At 48.3% G+C, this 22,953-nt stretch overlaps 6 protein-coding genes and 1 non-coding gene across 7 annotated transcripts; 2 read left to right on the top strand and 5 right to left on the bottom strand.

The window, feature by feature from the left end:
• Positions 1-7,433: 7,433 nt before the first annotated feature.
• ALT_1038 (GNAT family N-acetyltransferase) lies at positions 7,434-7,979 on the top strand (the record flags this gene model as incomplete). Its single annotated transcript, XM_033564109.2, has 1 exon — positions 7,434-7,979. The coding sequence occupies one exon, from the start codon at positions 7,434-7,436 to the stop codon at positions 7,977-7,979; it is 546 nt and encodes a 181-aa protein (XP_033420000.2).
• A 146-nt stretch (positions 7,980-8,125) lies between these two features.
• On the bottom strand, positions 8,126-8,197 carry ALT_t014. Its single transcript has one exon. It is a non-coding gene; the product is annotated as a tRNA-Arg (tRNA).
• Positions 8,198-9,982: 1,785 nt separating this feature from the next.
• On the top strand, positions 9,983-11,609 carry ALT_1037 (MFS antiporter QDR2; the record flags this gene model as incomplete). The annotated part of the gene is made up of 2 exons (XM_033564110.2): positions 9,983-10,518; positions 10,577-11,609. The coding sequence occupies 2 exons, from the start codon at positions 9,983-9,985 to the stop codon at positions 11,607-11,609; spliced, it is 1,569 nt and encodes a 522-aa protein (XP_033420001.2).
• Positions 11,610-12,504: 895 nt separating this feature from the next.
• On the bottom strand, positions 12,505-13,581 carry ALT_1036 (zinc-binding alcohol dehydrogenase family protein; the record flags this gene model as incomplete). The annotated part of the gene is made up of 1 exon (XM_033564111.2): positions 12,505-13,581. The coding sequence occupies one exon, from the start codon at positions 13,579-13,581 to the stop codon at positions 12,505-12,507; it is 1,077 nt and encodes a 358-aa protein (XP_033420002.2).
• A 694-nt stretch (positions 13,582-14,275) lies between these two features.
• On the bottom strand, positions 14,276-15,258 carry ALT_1035 (SDR family oxidoreductase; the record flags this gene model as incomplete). The annotated part of the gene is made up of 3 exons (XM_033564112.2): positions 14,276-14,350; positions 14,407-14,939; positions 15,000-15,258. 3 exons carry the CDS (start codon positions 15,256-15,258, stop codon positions 14,276-14,278), a joined length of 867 nt encoding a protein of 288 aa, XP_033420003.2.
• Positions 15,259-17,747: 2,489 nt separating this feature from the next.
• Positions 17,748-18,398, bottom strand: ALT_1034 (uncharacterized protein; the record flags this gene model as incomplete). The annotated part of the gene is made up of 1 exon (XM_033564113.2): positions 17,748-18,398. The coding sequence occupies one exon, from the start codon at positions 18,396-18,398 to the stop codon at positions 17,748-17,750; it is 651 nt and encodes a 216-aa protein (XP_033420004.2).
• Positions 18,399-19,625: 1,227 nt separating this feature from the next.
• Positions 19,626-20,385, bottom strand: ALT_1033 (uncharacterized protein; the record flags this gene model as incomplete). Its single annotated transcript, XM_033564114.2, has 2 exons — positions 19,626-19,924; positions 19,980-20,385. 2 exons carry the CDS (start codon positions 20,383-20,385, stop codon positions 19,626-19,628), a joined length of 705 nt encoding a protein of 234 aa, XP_033420005.2.
• Between the last annotated feature and the right edge of the window lie 2,568 nt (positions 20,386-22,953).

Raw genomic sequence — 22,953 nt, 5'->3', positions numbered from 1 at the left:
AGCTTCAGGATAATATGTTTTGGAATGATCTTACGACTGGGATTCCTGATGTCAAGACTAGCAGATGTCGTCCCAAATCAATTGAGGGAAATAACCATGGGTGACTGTGCTTTGATAATCTGGTCGACCAACTAGTGTCTCATGCCTGAGTCATGCCCTCAGCGCATAAATCGTCCTTGTCTTAAGTAGGCAGTCCAGTCCTCAACCAGTAAGTACCTATAACTTCACAGCACATCCCTGATCTTATTGGCCTACTACTATTATCTAAGACGCGAACATGGGTAGTTGACTAGCAGCTCTTAATCCATACAGCTTCATGTTTCAAAACGTGCAATAAACTTTCTGGTACTAAAGACAGCCGTCATGAAGGCCTGGATACTTGACTGGTTGATTTGGTTGATATCAGATAAAACCAATGCGGCACATCTGGACAGCAGCATCATGAGCCAATCTGAATCCACAGATCATGCCGCGGCTATAGTCTCGCTCTTCGATCTGTCGCAAATAGCATGGTTGCAATTAAGCACATAAGCGTGGTCTCTTATCGACAATGCGACACACGTTTGGAAGCTCGAGTCCCCAGCAACCGCGCAGGAGGACGAGGCAATGTTGAGAATCGTCGTGTCGCAATGCGAATTTTGTGGAAATGAGGCGCCCGGGACAGGGATTACTTTCGATGTCCAGTCAGGCTATTTTGGCGAGTACATTGTTTTAGTTGGAGCTTCCTTCTGGCGGCTCTGGCCCTACACATTCGGTTATGACCCTTAGCATACAGATCCTATCCGATGATGAGTATCTTCTTTTTGATGGTCATGGGAAAACGAACGAGGTCGACTTCCCTCTAAGGCGCAGACACACTTCATATGTAGGGTTAGGGTCACTCCCCAATACTCAGCTCAACAGAGCAGAGCTTTTTTTTTTTTTTTTTTTTTTTTTTTTTTTTTTTTTTTTGCAAACATTGACATACACCTAGACTGTATTTGCTCTTTTAATATACTTTCTTTTGTTCCGCGTCTACTCTTTTGTGCCTCTCTGTGGTCTTGTTGCTAAAGACGTATGGCCATGATCTCTGCTCATTCCAGGCAGCCTGTATGGTGCTTCCTGTGTTATCTTGCCTGACGCTCAAAGCCTTGCAATGCAACACCTCTAGAGACAAGCCCTTATCATGAGACTCCTGCATCTGAGGCATAATGATATGTCCCAGAATGGGGACTTGAGAGATTCACCTTTCGCTGTAGACCGCCATGGATAGGCCAGAATACAGATGCCCGTTTCCTGCATAGACACGTTTCTTGTTGGCACTCATATTGGTAGCCAGCTGCGCCATGCGTGAATTTCCTTATTTTGCCACTGCATCCTTCCAAGGAAGCTCGTAGCAGAAGTATATGTGCGCTTCTTCCAGCAATCAAAGCAAGTGCCATTCGTTCTCAGAATAGAGGGTGGATCTTTGCCGCTGCTTGCTTGAATACCACTCACCAGGCCTAGTCATTTCTGGCAGGAGACCGAATAAATCACAAGTAATTAGAGTAGTGGAGTTGAGGGAGTAGACTAGGTCAGAGATCGAGTTCGTTGTTGATTCTGTTTGTCTGATCTAAATGTCACCATTTTGGTCCTGAAATTCGAGATAGATAAAACAGAATGGAATTAAGAAAAGTTGCCATTGATGAGGGTCTTACTTACGAAATTATACTCTTCAGTGATCCCCATAAAGTAAACTTGCAATACAGCCACTATACAGAATTTTCCCAGTGAGACTTGCAGGATGGCCATCAACAATATTAATTTGTTCGACTAATTGGAAGACATAAATAGGATCAAAAAGATTGGGAAAGTTTAACTGAAGGTCATAGCGCTAAAAAGAGACTTTTTACTCCCTGCTGGCGCGAAACTCCTGCTGCTTCCTCCACTTACTCTGCATCACTAACCCCGGCTGGGTTTGGACTGCGGCCAGCTCCCCCTTTGCTGCCGTGTTGCTTCCTTGTGCTCGCGTCTACTTCCGGGGCCGCCCGTAGTGCTGGTGCCCTGCCGCCTGCTGCTCTCCTCAGCTTCTGTAAGCTCCCCTGGCTGTCTCTTGCTCTGTCTGCAGAGCGTCACGTGATACATTACAGCAGCAGCGCTACCCAAGCTAGACTAAACCGGTGGTAAACAACATTCAATTTGGGGCTGGACTAGGGAGGTAGAGACCAGAGGGAGTGGTAGCAGGTAGTGAAACCAAGTGTGGGGGAAAAGTTTGCTGTCAGTATACTAACATTGGTTGCCTCGTCGGCACTGTTAACTACTTGTAGACTTGGAGTCACCTGGCCCGTGAGGATGATGGCTGCAGTATGAGTGGCGTAGGATCGAATCAATCAAACACAGTCAAATCACACTGTATGCTCTGGGGCAGATTATTGAGTTTCACCTCACCTGCAGCTGAAAAAAAAGAAAGCACAACGAAAATGGAATTGTCCACTCCCTTAAGATAGCACTGTTCCCTTCCAAATCTTTGGTAGGGCGTTTTTACCAAAATTCCACTGACCACCATGGCTCAGAAAAAACGCGTCCGCCAAACAACCACAGCCCTATTCACACAGCTTCCTGCAAACGGGCGAATTCCTTTTAAGCAAGTTCTACAAGCGACATGGATTGCAATGTTCGCTCTCGTTATCGGAATCTGCTTTGTTCTCGCAATCGCCTTCTCCGCAGATGGAAAGCCCACAAATAGCAATAAGTGGTATGAATATGCTCCGACGTTTGTCGCTTTGGGAGCAGTCGTACTTCGAGGGTCTGTCGCCGCTTTGCTCGGGATTGCGCTCTATCAGAACCTGTGGCAGAATGTTGCGGCGCCGGCCAAGGCCAATGAAGAGCCGCGTGTTGAGACGGGAGGGGAGGGAGGCATTCCGTTAAAGAAGGTTGAGTCGCTGCACTTGGCTTCGCGTTTGGCAGTCGGCATGTTAGCCTATCCGTTGTTCTGGGCTGGCTGGATAATTGGTTTCCTGGGACTTGCCGTAACCTCTGCTGTCCAGCCTGTCCTGCAGTCCGCCATTACAGCCAGGCAAGAGAAGCAGGTCATTCCTATGGGTTTACCGATATATCACCCCCAGTTTAACGGATCGCTTGCCTTAAGCGACTCAGCAGCAATGCTTGCAGCGGGTCCGACGACAATATCGAGGAGGTCAGCAGTCGCAGCTCTGATGGGAGAGAACAGCGGACTTCGTTACACAGATGCCAACGTTACTGGTATTGCAAATTTTGGCCCCGTCAAGTACCTCGATGTGACCTGTAACATTGAAGCTGTCCCTGGAAACAAATCCAATCTAGGCGGCTGGGACCTATACAATTTCACCTACCGATATCCAGACGCGGAGGAACGCGCTTCGGGTGATCCGAAGTACGATTTGACCAAATTCCGAGATGTATCCAATATCTCGGTCCTGTATGACGGAGTTGAAATTTCGCAGGATGCCAAATCAAGGGTAGAAGTGCAAGCCGTCATGTTCAACAACACACATTACCTTAGGCACCTATGCATGGTTCAAACCGCGATTGGAAGCTGTGCCACTCCTATTACAGCCGGCAGTGGACGCATGGGCGACCTCGCCTGCTTGAGAGATCAGTTTATTAATGTCGACAGCGACCTCGATAAGGCCGGTTCATTCTACGGACCGGCTGGTGGAGTGATATCTCTATTCGGATCTTTTCTAGAAGTATTTGCCGGGAAAGCACTGCTCACTATACGTGGCAGACTTAACCCTGGTAAATCTCTGTTTATGATGGGAACCATGGTCGCGGATACGGATAAAACGCTCGTCATGCCGTCGGATCTTTTGTCACATATGCAGCGAGTGCTCTGGGTCACGCCTTTGCTCGCAAAATTCGGTACTCCGGAACAAGAAGCACTAAACGTCACAATGTCTGTCCTAGATGAGCGTAACATAATCGTCTACAAAATCGACAAGCCGCGAATCATCGTCACGGTCGCCGTCCTCCTTATCATCGGTCTCGGGTGTTTGGTCTATCTATCTCTTTGCAGTAGCGGAGCTTGCGGACGTCTCACAAGAGACAGCTTGGTTCATTCCCTTACAGTGGCGGGCCCCAATGGCCCTGCGATCAAGGGGGCGTGCTTGGCTTCTTTGGAAGAAATATTGGATAAAGCGGGAGATGAGAAACTCAAGTTTGGTGTGCTTCTAGCGGCAACGGACTCGGTAAGCGGACATCTTGGGTTTGCAGAACAGCCTCTCGCACCGAGATCTCACGAGAGTACACCAGTTACAACTGTTGGAAAACCGGTGCCAGGGAGGTGGTATGGGGGTCAGGGTTGCCTCAGAGAAAAGAAACCTCAAGTTGAAGTTAGATAAAATGGTAGCTTAGTTCAATTGCTCCTCACTGCAGAGCAGACGACATCGAGGTATTCTATCCAACGCGAGCATGCAAGAGGGATGAATCCCTCGCGACGGCATCAGCACGACTGGCGGCTTACCTCCCTCAAAGCGGTAATGGGTCGATTCTAATTACGCCTGGAAGTAAAGATGCGGCAGACCGGCTGGCAGGAGGTTATAAGAACATCAAGCTCTTTATAATCTGGGATGATGTGGCAACTTTCTTCCGACCTTTATCAACTAGTCTCCTGATATGCGCCTGTCGCTTGGTTGAGTCAATCGGTTCGGGCTGCCACGTCAGCGCCGGAACTAGAGGTATCAGTATCTTTTTCGACGAGAACTTTCGTACGAACCTTTACGTAAGAAGTGACAAGGCCGGCGGTATCGTCATCCTTCTCGAGGCTCTTCGGGCGGGACAGAAGGTGGAACTGAAAGTGAAACTCGCGTCTGTGCAGCACGGTCAGAATAACTTTTGAAGGTCACTTGCACTGCTTACACGGTGGCGAAGCTCTGGGCTAGGCAGAGTCCCCCGGACATCAGGAACAGGACAGGCTAGAGGAGCATGTGGCTCGGTCAGGTTGCTGTCTTATATGCCTCCCCGCTTAGCAGACTAGACATGGTTGTCCACGGACGTGCTGTTCGAAGCGGGTCACAAAAATGGATGCTCTCGTCAGACGCCGATTGTGCATGATCTTCAATGTGGGGGCTTATTTGTTGGACACTTGATTAGTAAAATGCGTAATCCGAGTAAAATGAAAGTCTCTGTTCTGGCGCAAATGGTCCTGCGACTCGCACTGTTTATATAGATATGATATCCCGCTAGCAAGACTCGTAAATGATGCTGTAAGTGCGCAGCCTCGGTATGCCGATAGCCAATCGCATTGGCCAGAGGGCTGCCTGTCCAACATCCTTCATGAGATCAAGTATGAGTGCAGAGTCTAAGGCCTTTTGGAGGGCCGTCCAGGAAGTTTTCGCAGACGGCTCGCCGTTCCCAAGAATTATTGGAGGAGGGACGTAGTCGACTCGCTGAATACCAACTTTTACTTATGAATGGCAAACAAGTCAACTCGTACTTCGTGCTATTTATAGTCTGACCGCGAGAGAATCGCTTGGGATACATCACTGCAATATCAATGATAGATTTCAAAATTGCTTTGATAGGGATAAAGTGATGCCTTGATTCGTTTCTACTTTCGCCTGGAAAGCGGGTAGCTGACATGCCTCGTTACCTTCAAGCACCAACCTTCCAATCTCACAGGAGTCAAGCTTCACAGAATTCACTCCCTGGATATGAAGTGAGAGACGATTCAAATGATTAAAAGGTCTGTGGATTATACACACCGTAGAGCAAAGATATATGTGTGCTGCAGCATTGGAGTAACCGCCATGTAACTCATGGATTGAAGGGCTTCTGTCGAGGAGCTCGATCAAGGACTCAATATCAGACTTCCATATCTGATGTAGTTACCACGTAGGAAATAACCTCGAATGGCAATAGCACCTTGTCGCTGATACTATGTCTTCAATACTATCTACCAAATCATGCCGGTTGTCCAGCCTCAAGACGAGAGAAGTTGGTGGATTCCAGAAATAGAACCCTGCAGTTCCTCCTCGGCATATGTTTTGCGGTATACCTGCAATTTCATAGTTCTCCCGAAGGTCTAGTTCTAAAGTTTAACCTAAAATGAGCTGGCCCTGGCAGAGATCTCACTTCTTTCGCGTTGATATTCGGCCCGAGGGACCTCACAACGAGCGGCGACCGGTCCTTAGCAGGAATATCACGTACAGGTAACCGACATCTAGTCCAAAATACATTAACAAGAACCATTCTTCCGAAGTCTCCGCTCCGGAGCGTGCGGTGAAGATGATGTTGAACTCGAAGGGAATCCGAGACTCAATATCGATCGTAGTTCACGGTCTGGATGGAGAAATTCAATACTAGATCCCCATTGCAGTGCAGCCATGTCTGTGTGATAGACAGATCACTACTTATCCCAGCAACGGTAGTCTCTCGATGAGCTGGAATTTCGGACTTTCTGTCAGAGTTTCAGCGATTTGCAGCGGTTTCTCCACTTGCCCTCTTGGTAGTTGCATTGCCCGCATGGTATCATAAAGCCAGGTCTCCGACTAGGCCGTTGATAATCGAAGCATATTCTCATACGAGAATATCCAACTAGCAGTGATTGCATGATTGGTGCTATTTTTCATCAATGCGGGCAGTACCCCGCTGCATGTGAGACATCCTTAGCATGAGACTTCAGCATCGACATCAATTTAACGTTCCTTCGTCTTCTTCTTCATCCATTTCAAATACTTCTAAGATTTATTTATACGCCAATTTTATCTGAAGACTAGTATTACCCATGATGTTCAGGCGCAGCATCTTTCCTCTCTATGCGAACATCCATCATGGAATAATACCCCGCCAACACGGGCTCCGCAGATGCCCTCAACCCATCGCATCCTTCTCGACCAACTTTGCTGTCGCAAACAAACATATCGGCTCGCAAAAAGGCCAGCCACAAGGCACTCATCCACAGAATCAAGAAATCCCATCCTTCAGCTTCGAGTCTCTCGGTCTGAGCAAGACTACGAAGACTGCTGTCCTCGTCATTCTCGGTGTCTTTGGTACTATTGAAAGCTGGTTCTGGGTCCAGACAATTTGGCGCTGGTGGAAGAGCGACGATGAGGATACGAATTAAAACAAGTCAAATCATGCTGGGAACTGGCTTCAGTACCCGGTGTTTTGTACAATAGAGAAGTCCTGCCATTTATACATCTCCGCTCAACAGAGTACTGATTCGTCTATGATAACAACTTTCGTATCAAACAAATTGGCCAGTACTATGAGTCATCGTCTCTTACACCCACATATCAACATGCTTTCCTTAAACGATCCGCATTGTGATCTCAAATACGAGTCGGAATATCACCACATCTGCCAAGCCGGCCTTTCCCTCCAATCAAGGACTATGAGTCACTATCCCGAATAAACACGACTCTCACATTTATAAGCAGCTGGATTTCCCAATGATCAGTCTTTCAGCATAATTCGTCGTGGCCAATCCAAACACAATGACCAAATTAACACCTCCTATGCCTACCCAAAGATGGACCAAAGGGGCATACTTTATCTCAACGGACTCGTCGCTAATCCCCCTCGAAACCCTCAACGACTGGTTCGCATCAGACGACGTATACTGGGCAAGGTCACTGCCCCTCGATATCCTGAAACAATCAGTTGAGAACTCCATGTGCTTCGGCCTCTACTACACATCCGACCCGCCAGACAAGGCCAGCACAGGGCCCGAGTTCATCGGCATCGCCCGATTCATCACAGATTACACCACCTTTGTCTACATCACCGACGTCTACGTGCTCTCCAGTCACCAGGGCAAGGGTCTGGGTAGTTGGCTTGTAGAGTGCATGGGCGAGGTTATCGATGCGATGCCGTATCTGAGACGGAGTATGTTGTTTACGATGGACTGGGAGCGGTCGGTGCCGTTCTACAAGAAAATCCTGGGGATGAGCGTGCAGGAGAGTAAGAATGGAGAGGGAATGGCTATGATGATGAAGAAGGGGAATGGGTATCCGAAGTATGACTATGAAAATGGAGTTTGATTCGGGACTTTTTCGGCGAGAGGTTTTGAGAGTCGGTAATCAGAAGTCGGTCGATTATAAAGGGAATGCGACAATTACGGAGTATTTATTGCCATTTATCTAGACGGTTAACGGAATGGGGGAATAAAAAAAAAATACCAAAAAAATGACCTACGCAGGATTCGAACCTGCAATCTCTTGATCCGTAGTCAAGCGCCTTACCATTGGGCCAGCAGGCCTTGTTAACGACTTTCTGCCGCTATTGGCTAAATAGACCAGAGCGTCTTTCCGCCTTCGATCTTACTCTGCGATTATATGCGTCTCAGTACGAAATATTTCACTGTTCTTTAATAGGTATGACAGTGATGTGTATTTGCACCACTGCGAGTCCTCCGCATTACCCTTACATATCAGCGTCTTTTTAGAACAGAAGGCCTAATCCTTAGCAGCTTCTTTTGGTTCCAGCAACCATGTTGAAATGTTACCAGACGTATTCTGTAATTGTTGACTTTCTGCGTTGAACATTAGATCTGCGTGAATGTGACAACATGACCTGCCGTGCATTATCTCATGTAATTTATGATCTGCGCCCCGTTGCAGTTGATGTAGCATCAATAATGTATGTCACATTGTGTTTCGCTTTTACGAGTATGGAATAGCATGAGACCAATCATCAAGGAAGTGGAAGGCAAGGCAAGGAGCTCAGGTAGGTAGCATCCTCGCAAAGGGCAAAGAATAGAAGCAATTGACTTGAGATGCAGCGTTCCGATCCAATTGTAGAGGTCTTGAGCAGTACTCATCCTAAGAAACTCCAGTTATGGCATCAAGGCTCCCTTGTAGCAGGCACGCCATGTGCAGGGTTGTCTGTGAAGAGAAATATCTATAGAGGTTATCCTGTGATTAGTTGTACCTTAGGCATGCGCCGCGTCAAGCTACCTCATAGGTTAATGTAAGAAGTGATTGAAGAGCAGAAGCTCAAAGATCTTCATTTTCAATTTAGAGCTCATGCAACTAAAGTCCTGTTGGAACGTGTAATGTCAAAATATGGTCTGCCAGACTGGGCCTGTGTGGGGACGCAAGGAAGGGGTCGACAATGTCATCTGTAGATCACTGCTGGACTCAGAATAGGATCGATATTTGAGACAGCGAGTCGAACACAGGATGCACTTTCTAGCGCTTAGTCTGCAGGCAACACATCATTCAAACCCCGAATCGAAGAGTATCCTTCCATTCCTATATTCGTGATCTGCAAAGAAAGATCCCTCACCTAATGACTTGTTTACCAGGTGAGGAGTCAAAACATTTATACAAAAGCCATGATTTTCTAGCAGTAGAGGCTACTGGCATACTGCAGATTCTCTCTGGTCTCAAATGATGTACTCGAAGTCTACCTCCTGCCATTCTCGGTTTGGGCTGGATCTGTCATCCCAGCCTTTGGGCGACTAGGTTCTTCGACCTTGATCTGCAACTGGGAATCAAGGTGACGTCCATTTTAGATATTTGCCGGGCATGGACTTGGCCAGGCGCTCATCCCGACCCGAAACGGGCCCGGTTTTCACCGAATCCAAAGAAGTTTTGAGGGTAGAGAACCGAAACCAAGGCAGTTCCCTAGACTAGGGACAAAATCCCCACGACAGCGGGTTCGGGGTGGGCCCGCGTGGCTTTTTTTCCCGATTTCTGCGGCTGCGGTATACAACGGTCAGGGTGACCAATCAGCTTGGAGCACTGGGCACATGGAAACATGTCTGGCACCCCGTTCAGGAATACTCGCAGAATTCCACAATCATAATCATCATATCCTAGGTAGATTAGTATGCACATTGATGTTTCAGAGGGGAGATCACTGTCGATCTTATCGGAGGAAGGGAAGATGGGGAGATGGGAAACCGTGCCGAATCATCCAAAATAGGCAGGCAGTAAGTAGAATATACCAACGGAAACCTTCATAATAAGAGGTTTGTGTTCTCTCCCGACTCTTGATTTTGTTAAACAGGGGCGATTGAAAATTCTTTATCCACCTCTCCATGTCATTAGCCAACGAGCACAAGTTGACAGCCATGTCTGGGGATAAGTCTCCAAAGGCATCGATTGAGCCACCTGCCTCTCCAGAGCAGGGGAAACGGCCGCCGCATCGCATTCTTTCAAAGAAGCAGAAATGGAACATTGTCATCTTTGTCTCCTTAGCCGGCTCCTTATCGCCCCTCTCATCGAACATCTATTTCCCGGCTATTGAAACCATATCAACTGATCTGGGTGTGAATGCATCCCTTGTGGCGCTGACAATCACCATCTACATGGTTGTACAGGGGATTGCCCCCTCCATCTTCAGCACACTTTCAGACACCTGCGGCCGCCGCCTCACGTTCACCATATGCCTCGTTATATACACGGCTGCCAACCTGGCTCTCGCTTTTACGTCCAGTTATCCAATGCTGATGGTCCTGCGAGGCCTACAGGCTGCAGGATCTGCAGCCACGATTAGCATCAGCACCGGTGTCATCGCCGACATTACATCCTCAAAGGAGCGTGGTGGCTTCATGGGGGCGAACGCCGGTATGCGGTAGGTGCAGCTGATACCACATGCCAAATAAAGTAGTTCATATTACTGACGTCAACAGTATGACCGGCCAGGCGTTTGGTCCTGTCATCGGAGGTGCTCTGAACAGCGTGTGGGGTTTCAGAAGCATTTTCTGGCTGCTATTTGCCTTGAGCGTGGTCATCCTGAGCGCCCTCCTTATCTTTCTGCCGGAGACTCATCGTGGCATAACGGGCAACGGCAGCATCCCACTATCGGGATTCAGCAAACCCTTTATCTATATGCTCAAACCACCAATGGCGTCGAAGGTAAGCGGGGAAACGAGTCGGTCATCGAGTCCTCGTCCACCGGTACCCTTGAAGAAGAAAGCATCCAGTCCTTTAGCCTACATTTTTGAAAAGGATATCGCTGCCCTTCTCGTCTGGGGCGCAGTGGCCTACACCGCATGGAGCATGGTGACATCCTCGACTACAACGATGCTGTTGTACGGCTTCCCCTATCTTACAGAGTGGCAGCTCGGTCTGTGTTTCTTACCAAATGGCTTTGGCTGCATCTGTGGCTCGTTCAGCTCAGGCTGGCTCCTAGATCAAAGCTTCAGACGTGCACAGGAGCGGTACAGACTGGACCACAACATTTCCCCCGACGTAAAAATTGTCAGCCAGCGAGGCTTTCCTCTCGTGCGGGCCCGTCTACACTACATGCCCCTTTTCAGCATCGCACTCGTCATCGCGCTAACACTATACGGACCAAGCTTCGAGTTCAACGACTTGCGGCGCCAGTTTGGTCCGAACCTGGCAGCGCCGCTCATCCTCCAGTTCTTGATCGCATTCGCGGCCATGGCTCTCTTTAACATCAACTCGACGTTGCTGGTCGACTGCTTTCCTGAGCGCCCTGCCAGCGCGACAGCCCTCAACAACCTGTGTCGTTGTCTGCTGGGCGCGGCGGGTGTCAGTGTCGTCCAGCCACTAATTGATGCCGTAAGGGTGATGAAAGCTTTCTTCATTGTGACTGGCGTAGTGCTCCTTTTCCAACCGCTCATTTGGGTTGAATGGAAAATGGGGGAGAGGTGGAGGCGCGAGCGAGAGGACAAGTTGGCTGCTTGTAACGAACCTTGAAGTGTATCCCGGCTGCCAACAGGCAAATTGTCTCCAACGAAATGTGCAACGAAATCTACTGAGGAATGAATTTAACTTATAGAGCCTAGACACAATCAGTGCAGAGAGAGTAGATTAGGTTGAGCAACGGAAAGCCGCCATACAGCTAGGCTTAAGCCACAAGAAAAAAAGGTAACGGATTACACTTACCGAATAACGGCCCATTATGAGCAGTACTTCTATTTTGCTAGGATCAGACTGAATAACCGCCTTCGCACGGTCGCAACCGGTACATTACAGTGCGGCCGAGGATATGCTGGTGTTCACTAATCAGATATTTGAGTTGGCCCAAACCCGACACAAGTACAACATGACGGAGCAATAATCCTCCCGATTGCATATGCGGGAAAACTCAAGCTCATTGATTCCACTTGCATCGCTCTACCGTTTAGGCCGCCTAATTTCTCCTATACGGTTGTCTGTGCTATTCGGCATTCTGACATGTAACGAGAGAGCTTGATGCTGGACAGCGCAACTGCCCGGTGGAGCATCAACAAGGAGCTGTCGGCTCCAGCCTCATGTTTCAAAAGGCACGCCTCTAGCGTGGCTCCGATTCATACACTTGGGATAGCTGGGACGTTGCTCTTGTTGTGCAATACTGGCTGATCAATCAAGGAGTTGTGTCTTCACCTATCATCACTACGATCAGTCCTAGGACTAGTTGTCTCATGGTAGTTTCTTAAGTACCATATCATAGCTATATAGTATCGTACGACGAGTAAAGCGCCTCTACGATACTACTTCCTTAACGAATAAGACCATGAATTTCGAAAAAAATTAAAAGAATGGAAGAGTCAAACAGACCCCGGTATATACATGTTGTCAATCACGAAGGAGACAAAGATAGAGCGATTTCTCATTGAATTTCCACGACAAGCTTCGTACCCCGACCTTCGCCTTTTCGAAGGGTGTTTAAGCCTTCGAATATCTCCTTGAACCCGCCTTGTATGGTTGTGATGGGTGGTGGTCTCACACCATCATGGCACAAACTTGGCAGACCAGCATAAAACTGGCGAAGAGCCTGGCGATCAGATGGAGCAACCGGAAATGAAGGCCCAAGTGGCGCCATAACGCTGAACTGCCGACCGAATACAGTGTATACTATCAGAAACTTATACTCGATGTCTGGTTTATTCGACTTTCCTTGGTCAAGTAAGGTTACCACTTTGCCCGTTTTCATCACATTAGCGCAAAAGGTGGTGGAACCGCCCTCCGAGAAACAGTCCAAAGCGCTTGTAATGTTTGGATAGGCTTTGGTGATCTCACCGGCAGATGCTGGAGACCGGTAGTCATAAACAGCATCTGCACCGTATCGCTTCACAAGATCGAAGGAACGTGGTGATGCTGTTGCAACAACCTTTAGACCCGCCCTCTTGGCTAGCTGGATCGCGAAGAGACCGACATTCGAACCACCAGAATAGATGAGAATTGGCGATTGATCGGCTCGGAGGTCGCGACCCTTCTCGATATCTGTCCAGGAGACGCCGAGATAGGCGAGTGCAAGCATCGCCGTCGCGGCTGGGACTCCGTAGGTAGCTGCTTCAGCATAGCTCATCGTCTCGGGTACTTTCCAGGCGAGATCTCCGTCAACTTTGAGATACTCAGCAAATGAGCCAACGTCAGGGTACAAGCCGCCATGGACAAAGCCAGCTATCCTGTCTCCCACTTTCCAACGTTGTCCTGAATTCTTCCCAACCTTGGTCACCTGCCCGGCATAGTCGCAGCCAGCAACACTATTTCGTGGTGAAATGAAATCGATGTCTTTGAAGTCTACTGGATTTAGCGCAACCGCACCTACTTTGACCAGGACCTCGTCGTCTGTGATTTCTGGGATTGGGATATCTGTGACATGCGCGCCCTCGCCAAGAGAACTACCAAGAGCAAAGCTGAGTAACCGCTTGGGCAGGGACCGTTTTGTGACTATGGCCTTCATGGTTGTTGGATATGTATAGCTATACGATCGTGCGCAGATAAGGCTGGACTAGGCTTCACAAAGAGGAGAGGGTATTGAGGAGATTGGAAGTTGTCCAGGACGGTGAGATTGAGTAAATTTGTATACAGCACACCAATATCTAAGTATGCCAGTGATATTGCTAATGGGCAAGGTTACACTCGTTCCAACGCCGGATGGATGTAAGGCCGACGGGGTAAGAAAGAACCGACTCAGTATACAGACCAGATTTCGTTCGTAGGGACGACGAGAAAAGGAGACAAGCCCCCGCGAAAAGTGGCGGAGAATGCGGGATGATCAGTAATCATAATCGGATTCATGGATAACGTCAGGCCAGGCCCACACTTAAGCATGGGCCAAGAATACGTACCAGGTTCAGCTCTTCTACAACTGTTTCTGACTATATGTTTGTCTCCTCTGGTGGTAGGTTTATGTTTAGTAGTATGGATGGGGAATGTGTGGAAGGGGTTAGTTTAAGGTTATTTACGGTTAATTCAATGTACTACGGTATAGCGGTTGCAGGCAATGACAAAGCATATGGCCCCTGTACTGTAAGCAATCAAAATAAGTAACTGGTTTGTCAGAAAAGAAAACAAAGAAAGGGAAAAAGTGACAGGCTGGTTTCACAACATGAATACATGGGTGGCTACTTTGAAATGTCCACCTTTCGGCGATCCTATTCCACCTTCTCTGCGGTGCGAATCTTGTTCGTTATAGCTGGCAAGTTAATGAAAGAGGGAAGTAACAAGTCCTGCGTCAATTCAGTAAAGTACGACCTTTGCATTTGGATAAGGGGAATGATCCTACCCAAATGGTTGACCAACCGAAAGTCGAAGCCAACCAGGTCAGAAGAGCCGCTCCTCCAATCCAGAGATGCTTTTTAGGGCTGGATCTTGTTGCGTTGTTGACAACAGCCTCAGCATACGAGTTGACATCCATGGCATTCTTCTCCACCCCGGCTCCAGCTAATGCTGGCTCAATCACATCCTTAGCAGGATAGTACAGGGAACCTTCTGGGAGGACTGGGGTGTTTGCAAGATTATCGAAGAACTTTGTTCTGATTGCACCGGTATTGACGAGGATCGCTCTAACTCCCCAAGGAGAGAGCTCAATGCGCATTTGGTCGGTGATGAGAGCAACTGCGGCTTTACTTGCGTTGTAGTATCCTTGCCATGGGAGTGGCATTTTGCCAAGCACGGACCCGATGTTGATAATGGTCCCCTTTGAGGCAATGAGAAGGGGCGCAAATGCTTGAGTTACAGTAACGACACCGAAGACGTTTACATCAAACATCTTCTTCGCTACGGACACGTCCGAATCCAACAAGGGAGCACTGTATCCTGTCGAATAATCAGCTTGTCACGAGGAATAACTGAATGCTGGAAATCTTGTTCACTTACCTAAACCCGAGTTATTCACCAGGAAATCCAGAGTTCCCCCAGTTGCCGCCTTAACAGTCTCCACCGCTTCTCTGATCGAGTCTCCGTCGGCGACGTCCAGTTGTACGACGTCAAGACCCATTTCCTTAAGATGTTGAACCTTTGCAAGATTGCGAGCACTTGCAAACACTCGCATGCCCTTTTTGTGGAATGATTTAGCTAGAGCGTCACCTATTCCGCCTTCGCTGCAACCTGTGATGAAGACCGTCTTCTGAGCCATAGTGCAGTTGATGTTGTAGATAGCCACCTGGAAGCCAGAAAAAGTATTATCACTATAGCCCAACAACTGTAGAATAATATCTAAGTGAGCGATTTATATACAGCTACTTATAGGGTGGGCGGTAGGGAACCTGTTAGCTACATAGGGCCCCTCGCCACAGGCTTCGAGTTGTTTGGTAGTTCATTAGTCATTACATCCATAGGTGACAAGCTTCTGGAAGTCCTACACCTCATTAGGCCTTACCCAGCTTGACCAATTGAAAATCATTCATCAGTGCCGGACCCAAAGAACAATAGATCTGCATGGTTTGCGGCTTCGGGATGATTACAAACCATTCCGTGTCAACCTATCCGGGGCACCAAATTCCGCTTGGCACCATGATAAGAATAACCTCAGGAGCAGATCATGAACAATAGTGTCGAGCACAGTGGAAAGTCCAATAGGTAGCAAGTGTCTCTCTGTCATTCCCCTTTGTCTGCCGGCCGGACTCGAATCTTCCAGGTTCCGGGGCAATATATGACCCCTGTACTGCAGACACGCAAATGACTTTACAGAATTGTTGGCCCGCGTGAGTGGAAGAGATTTGCTTTGTCAATCCAGTCCCGACAGTAGTATAATATTACGACGTCCAGCAAAGACCTAATGGCATATTATGTTAGGGAAACAAGTTTCATCTATCATTTTGCAGTTGACTTTATATTTCGGCAATCAGACTAAGCATTAATCTAGAGATCAGGTATCTCTGAATATCAGAACTTAGCTTAGCTGTCATACTGGTTGGGAGGCTTATCAAAAGCAGCCAACACTTCAGTTGATGTGGACGATCTTCACAGTATCGAATGGCTCTGATCATCTATAACCTCTCCTTCCATCTGCTGAAGTGACATCGCGGAGCTCAAATCTCAACAGAAGAAAGAGTCCCAATCACCTCTCCTGCCATTGCGGCACATCGACTTCATGGCTGCAAATGCTTCATGAGCAATACAGCCTTGTTGCCAGGGTCGCCCCCGATAAGCTCAGCTATATTGACTCACCCGCATGGAGATATTACGGGAGTACTCCATCTCGTACACAGGGCATGGCAAGTGTTTGCAATATACTACCTTAGCTTGTTGTGTCATCATGATACCCATGAAACTGCCTTCTAATTCATGTTTTAGCTGACATTTCCATAGCACGACAGCAAACATTCCACACGGCCATCTCAGTTAGATTAGTCAAAGCCATCCCCTTGCGACGGGTGCGTAAGATACTTTTTCCCTCCACGAAGACCATCCGTCACTCCGGTAATCACGTTTTCATAATAATACTGTCCGTCCTTTGGGATACCCAGCGTCTTTCCAACGCCCCCTTTTCTCGTAGGCCCGACAGTATTGCCAGTGCTCTTTGAACTGTCCACTCTCTCGCCCACCAACCATTCTTCGTCTACTGTCCCTAGGAACAAATCAATCTCCTCTGGGCGCTCCTCGTTCCTCCACAACAGCGAACTCCCACACTTTGAGCAGAATCCCCTCAGGCAGTTCTCTGACGAACGGTATTCGGCGTAGGTCGGAGATGTGGAGATTGCTGGACTGATCTGTTCTGGTGCGAGGGACAAAAATTGAGGCAGTAGACTAGCAGTCCACTTGCGGCACATTGTGCATTGACAGGAACCCGACTGTTTGAAAGCAGGTTTTCAGTTAGTGGGGAACCAAGTTCTCAGGACGACGCAGTACCTTTGGCGGCCACTTATGTGCTCCATCGAAATGGACAGTGTAGCGGATACTCGCGCATAGACAGCCACCGGTTATCTCGGAAGGATGTTCCGCGTCACTCGTCATCTTGGTAGAGCTGTTGTCAACCCAGTATGAGAGAGGGAATCGAGAATCGGACAGTAGGAGATGCCTTGGTCTTAAGTCTTGGAGTGTGCGGAGAGCTCGTATTAAATCAGGGCAGGGCCAGAAATGACGCAGAGAAATGACGCAGCGGCCTGCATGGGCCAAGAAGGCGTACAGCAATAGGTGGAGTGTGCCGAACACGAGCTCCGATGCGCATCACCAGTGAGAGCACCCACCTCCGTATATTGACCGCGTATAGTTATACGCCGGCTGGTTACTAGTTGGGTGGAGACTATGACTACCAGCGAATTCTCATATTTTTTGATTCTTTGATCTTAATCCACTTTTCCCCAGAGATGTAACACAGCTAGAGAGATGTTACGGCGGCCAGCACATTCGTCTACCAGACAATATTTTGAAAACTTCAAGCCAAGGACATGACTTTTCTCCAACCACAATTGTAGGTCTGCAATAGGTGAGCTATAGGCGAAGGACCATGATAAATACACCTAACGCAGTGCTTAGGGGAAGTTGCGGATACTCTACAAAACGTCATGCGACGGCGTGCAAATATCTCTTCATCCGGCTTAAGGCTACGAAGTCGATGTCGATATGGAAGTCCAAGGCATCCTCCGAGAAACGGATTCTCTACTAGAGGGATTCGCTTGTTTATTAAGGGCTTCTAGCCCTTAGCTCACGCCATGGCTTTTCAAGATCGGCCACGAAAGCTGCCAGATCTGGCCAGGGAAGATGAAGGGTATGGAGACTGGGCAGACGAGGAAGGACATCTGTCTTGAGGACGTCAAATCCGTCTCGATTATGGATCGGAGTAATGAGCTCCTCTAATGCTGCACATTGGGCGACAAAGTGTGTCAGCAGTTCCCGCGACTTCTTGAGCATCTCATTACCATTGTTCCAGGCCACGCGCCCTGAGTAGCAGAGTCGACGCCATGTGTATCCAGTCTTGTCCCATGGAACCGAATAGATGGGCTCGCCCACAAATTCAGGTGTGTGGAATTCATGCAAGGGTTCATTTGCAAAGTCGGGACTATCCGGTTGTAGAGTGTTGAGGTAGTCTAGTACATCGAGGGCGTCTAATCTCGGAGGCGACTGGACCTTCTGCAGGAGCTGGACAAGGCGTAGAATATCCGGGCCGAATCGCTCCACTGAGATCCTTCTGAGGTTGGTCGCATGTTGAAAAAGGGTCGGGTCTATAGGCTCGTAGGGAACAACCGGGCCCTCGAAGGGAAGGTAGTGCATATTACCGAGCTGTAGGGAAGTGAGATGAGACACGTCCGTCAGGTCATCGAGATAAACCACCATATTGGATAGCCGAGTCTGTAAAAGGCTTAGCCTTCATAAAAGGTGGCCGCCGACAGGAAGACACTAACCTGGCAATACTTTGATCTAACAGTAGCCAATACATCTTCGGTTTCAAGGGACTTTGGTAGATCTGCAAAGCTAGTAGGCAGGGTGCGTTTCTCTGGCTCTTTGCTAGGACCTTTAATATCAAGTCATCCACGTCACCAAGCAAATCTGAAATGGAAGGCTGGCATGTCCTACGAGACGAAATCCCTGCGGAGCCCACTGTCAGCTACTGGACACAGCCTTTCCCATCCTCGCAATCATCACAGAGTCAGGAACTATCCGTGTCACTGGCGGAGGCGGTCCAACAGTTGGCGCTAATGAGACGATGGTAATGAGACGATGGCAATCACTACCAGACTACTTATACTTGCGTGCCGAGAATGCCCTCATCTACACCATTTGAACAAATCGTCCGTCCGGAAGAAAGCACTTTATAAAAGCAGCACACTGTCGGAGATCAAAAAGGCTGAGGCCTTAGTCAAGGCAGCCATCAATGAGCAAAGCGCATACAATAACCGGCTCTTTGACAATCCTCACCTCAATGTTATGAAAGCCATGGACGGCTCCTTTCGTCGTCGCAACACCAATATCCCGAAGTATAAATTGAATTCCACCGTGGCTGCAGCTGTCGCGTTGCTCGCTGAATTACAGGCCGCACAGGTCGTGACTAATACTTCTTCCGCCAGGTCACGGTCGAGCACCCGGCTGGTTTACACTGGCATGTGGCTCAAGTGAGCCGAATATCCTGGACTAGAGCAAGATGGGTTCGCATCAAGTGGCTTCGGAGGGGTTGTGGAAACCTGCTGCTTGAAAGCTGAGATTACTGGGGACCGTAGTTTCCATTGTTGGCGTATACCCACTGCTCAATGACACGCTGCGCACTGTCCGCAGTAGTATCTCTAACTTCGCTATCTTTTCAAGACAGGTAGCTGGGGACATCGCCACTATGTCCGCCTATAGCGCTTCTGCAAAACTGATTGCATTTCATAGATATAGTTACCACATGCTCAGGAGTGAAATGTGGAAAGAAATATACAGGTTCAAGGAATGACAAAGAATGATAAAGAACGACAAAAAAGGACAAAGAATGAATGTGATTAACTATACCAAAAACATGGGGCTTGGAATGGTTCATTCTCTTTGACCTGTGCACTCGCATCAGATGATCAGCTGCTCACTACCCTAGGCATAAGGCTTGCGCTTCTCCGGATAGCTGAACTCGGGGTCAGAGTAACTCCCGTCATCGTTATGAGTGATCGTCGCGACGGTCTGGCCTGGTTTGGCCTTGGTAAAATCAATCGTCGAAACCTCGCCAATCTGAGTAACATCTACCGTTTCGCCAGCTTTATAATCCCCTGTGCTGACATAGTAGGTGACTTTAGGAGTGAGTATGTATTTTTTGCCAGGCTCGGCTCGCCAAACAGCGACAGGGACAACTTCCGCCTTTTGGTTGAGCTTGCCGAATCCGCAATAAACAGTGGCTGCATATGGACAGTCAGATACTTGCACTTGTTGGGAGGGATGGTCAAGACTCACAGTATCTCTTCGGGTCGTAAATTTTAACATGGATACCGAACGAGTTATCCTTGTCGGTTTCCTCAAATGGAGCAATGAACTGAGGTCCTCCGTCCACGATTTCCATTAAGGGAACCGTGCCCTTCTTGTCTTTAGTGGTAAGCTCCACCGCCGCGTAATCGCTTGTCGAGACAACAACACCATAGTCGACTGGGTCTGGCGTCGTCCCACAAACGGCAAAGTTCGCCACCTTTACATCGAAGACGGCTTTGCCACGGGGAGATGGAACTCCGGGAGATCTGATCCAAACGTTGGTGTATATCTGTCCAACGGTGCTGGACTCTCCGGGCTCTTGGTTGAAAAAAAGGTAATTGTGTGTCTTCCCCGTCTTGTTTTGGACGGTGATGACATATTCAGCAGTGGCCATTGTGAAAAGAAAATGTTGATACCAACCACTCTTGCGGTCGATCTGCGAAGCGAGCAAGCATGATTGACTTGTGAAGTGAATAGGTCTGGCAGGTCAATGGAGAGTAAAGCGATGGTTGGAAAGCCCCTTTTCAGTCAGGAAACTCAAGGTCGTATTTATACCTGTTGGCAAGAACTGCTTATAATTTATTAACTTGCCATGATTCTGAACCCCATCAGGAGATGTGCGCCAGATCCTACTATAAACACATCACATCACCCAATCACCTATTCCAAAGACAGACCTGCGGCACTCATCAGGCAGATGAGTATCTAATGCACAAACAACTCACAGTATCACATCTCCACAGGTTATACTTTCTTGGAATGGCGACACCCAATACCGCTTCTTTAATTCCAGACCTAATGACGCCGGTCCTATACTCGCATCACCGGAAGCTGAAAGCACTATAGTAGGCAACTAGGTATCATTTTGAGCAGGCCTTTGTTTTTCTTCTACCCACCCTCTCCATGTAGCATGCGTAAGAGGACTAGTCACGAAGTGGCTTCTCCAGGTTGCATAAGCGCTGAATACTAGGCATTATTCTGCTCATCGGATTTGAACTATCAGGCATGTTGATAGGAAGACCGAGTCCCAGAGGCTCGAAGTGTACAGATGTGCAGCCTGAATATGCAACTGGTTGTCACACAGTATGTAAGTTCCACTGTTGCCGCAGGCCCTGCTCAGCTATTTCAGAGTACTATTGTATAATGTTATTGTTATTTCGCTGCTATTCTGCTCTGCACTTTTCAGCGTCGCTTCCAGGTTGCGAGGCGACATTCTTTGGAATATATTGTGAATGATTTCGATGTTCGACCGTGCATGCTGCACAACCTGTGCCTCCTTCACGATGGCTTTGATCCCTGAACTAACAACCTTGATATTGAGAGAGCTGGTCTCCGGCTTCAAATTGGGCAGAATGTCGAACTGCGGAATGCGGAGTCTCTTCCGAGGGTTCGAGTATAGAGACTCGGTGTGACTTGTACAGCGAGCAGTTCTCTTCCTGCATGTTGAGATATCAGGCACATGCGCGATTGTGGGTTGGGTTTGCTAGGGACTAATTTCTATAGCGTATCGTTGATGCACTCAAACAGCGTACTCTGTTAGGAAATACTACAGTTGATGGGAGATTACATGATTCTGGCCCACATGGTTTTATTATTATGGGATCATCAAGACTGTGTGCCAATCAAGGAAGCCCTTAGCAGCGGCATGCGTCTTCTGTGTAACAGACAACCAAGTACGTAAGCCCATCTATTTCCAGATATGGCTCAGGTCAGCAAGTATACCCGTATGCATCGTATATAGCTCGGACGGAGACATGGCGCAGGAAAGGCAGGCAAGATCTCTTCAGCTTTTTCCAGGTGAAGATAAGACGCCAGGAGCGTTTTTTCAACCCCATGCAATAGTACCACCAGTTGTGCAAAGTGATGTGGAGACCAGAGCAATGTGGCTGGCTGAAAAGTTGTGATGAAACCTGCAGACTTTCTGATGCCTTTTGCACCGTAGTTTTGTACTGCCGTCCAACTAGCTGCCTACAAACCGCAGTTGCCTACAGTAATACGGAGTACTCAATAGTCCAAGCTCAGCTAAGCCATGTCGACTGTAAAATCACAACTGAAATCCCAAATTGAGGGCCAGACCCCATCTTGGTCCCTAGTCAGGGAATCAGAATTAACCGGAAGGCGCCGTATGTTTGTGGACTTGGCAAGCGCATGCACAGGAGTAACTTGGTTACAATCGCATTACGTACTTCCATCCAGATTACAGTCTTCTCCTGATACTGGGGATGGGTCCGAGCCTGTGGATAGGGTTCGATGTTACTTGGTGGGAAAGACTCATTCATGCAATCCTGCAAAGATCAAGACTTCAGAACACGTCACCCGTCATGGAAAGCCTGGCCTTCTATATCTCCACGGTGCCGATCAACAGTCCATTTCTCAATCTTTGGCTGGGCAGGCTGGCCCAATCACTTACAGTACTCCCTTCTGTGCATGGAGAACATGGTGCGATCATTCTGTACCTGTGTTTTATAATCTGAAAAAAGGATGGCAGCTAATCTAGTAAAATAGTTCCCCAATTTGTATAACATCTAAAAGGGTGAGGATAACTACCATGAATGTATACATTGGTCGTGGAATTCATCGAAAATTCAATGAACTTGTATAGCCAACGCCAAGACTCCCCACAGTGCTTTAGAGACTCAAGACTCGGGCCGCTTCGGGGCAGCCGAAAGTTTATTACCTGTAATGCAGGCTTAGACCACCAAGCCTCACCAATCACCATTCACCACGCTCTGCTGTCCCTCCCCATGCTCGTGAGTCGTGACAGGTTCCGGCAGCCACTTGCGAGTCCTGAAACCCTGACGTGATGGATCAGGAAATACCCTCCTTGTCAGAACGTGACCAGCAAGCGAGCCTATCAGCTCATCAGCAGGTTTCTGACCATCGTTCAAAACGAAGCTATATTCAATTCCTGAATAACTTGTATACAAAACGTGTCTATTCGTGAAGCTATGTATGATATGGC

Source organism: Aspergillus lentulus (assembly GCF_001445615.1).
Source record: "Aspergillus lentulus DNA, contig: Alt01, strain: IFM 54703, whole genome shotgun sequence".
Classification (NCBI taxonomy): domain Eukaryota; kingdom Fungi; phylum Ascomycota; class Eurotiomycetes; order Eurotiales; family Aspergillaceae; genus Aspergillus; species Aspergillus lentulus.
Note: the sequence above shows the minus strand (reverse complement) of the source record. Positions and strands in the feature narration are given on the sequence as shown.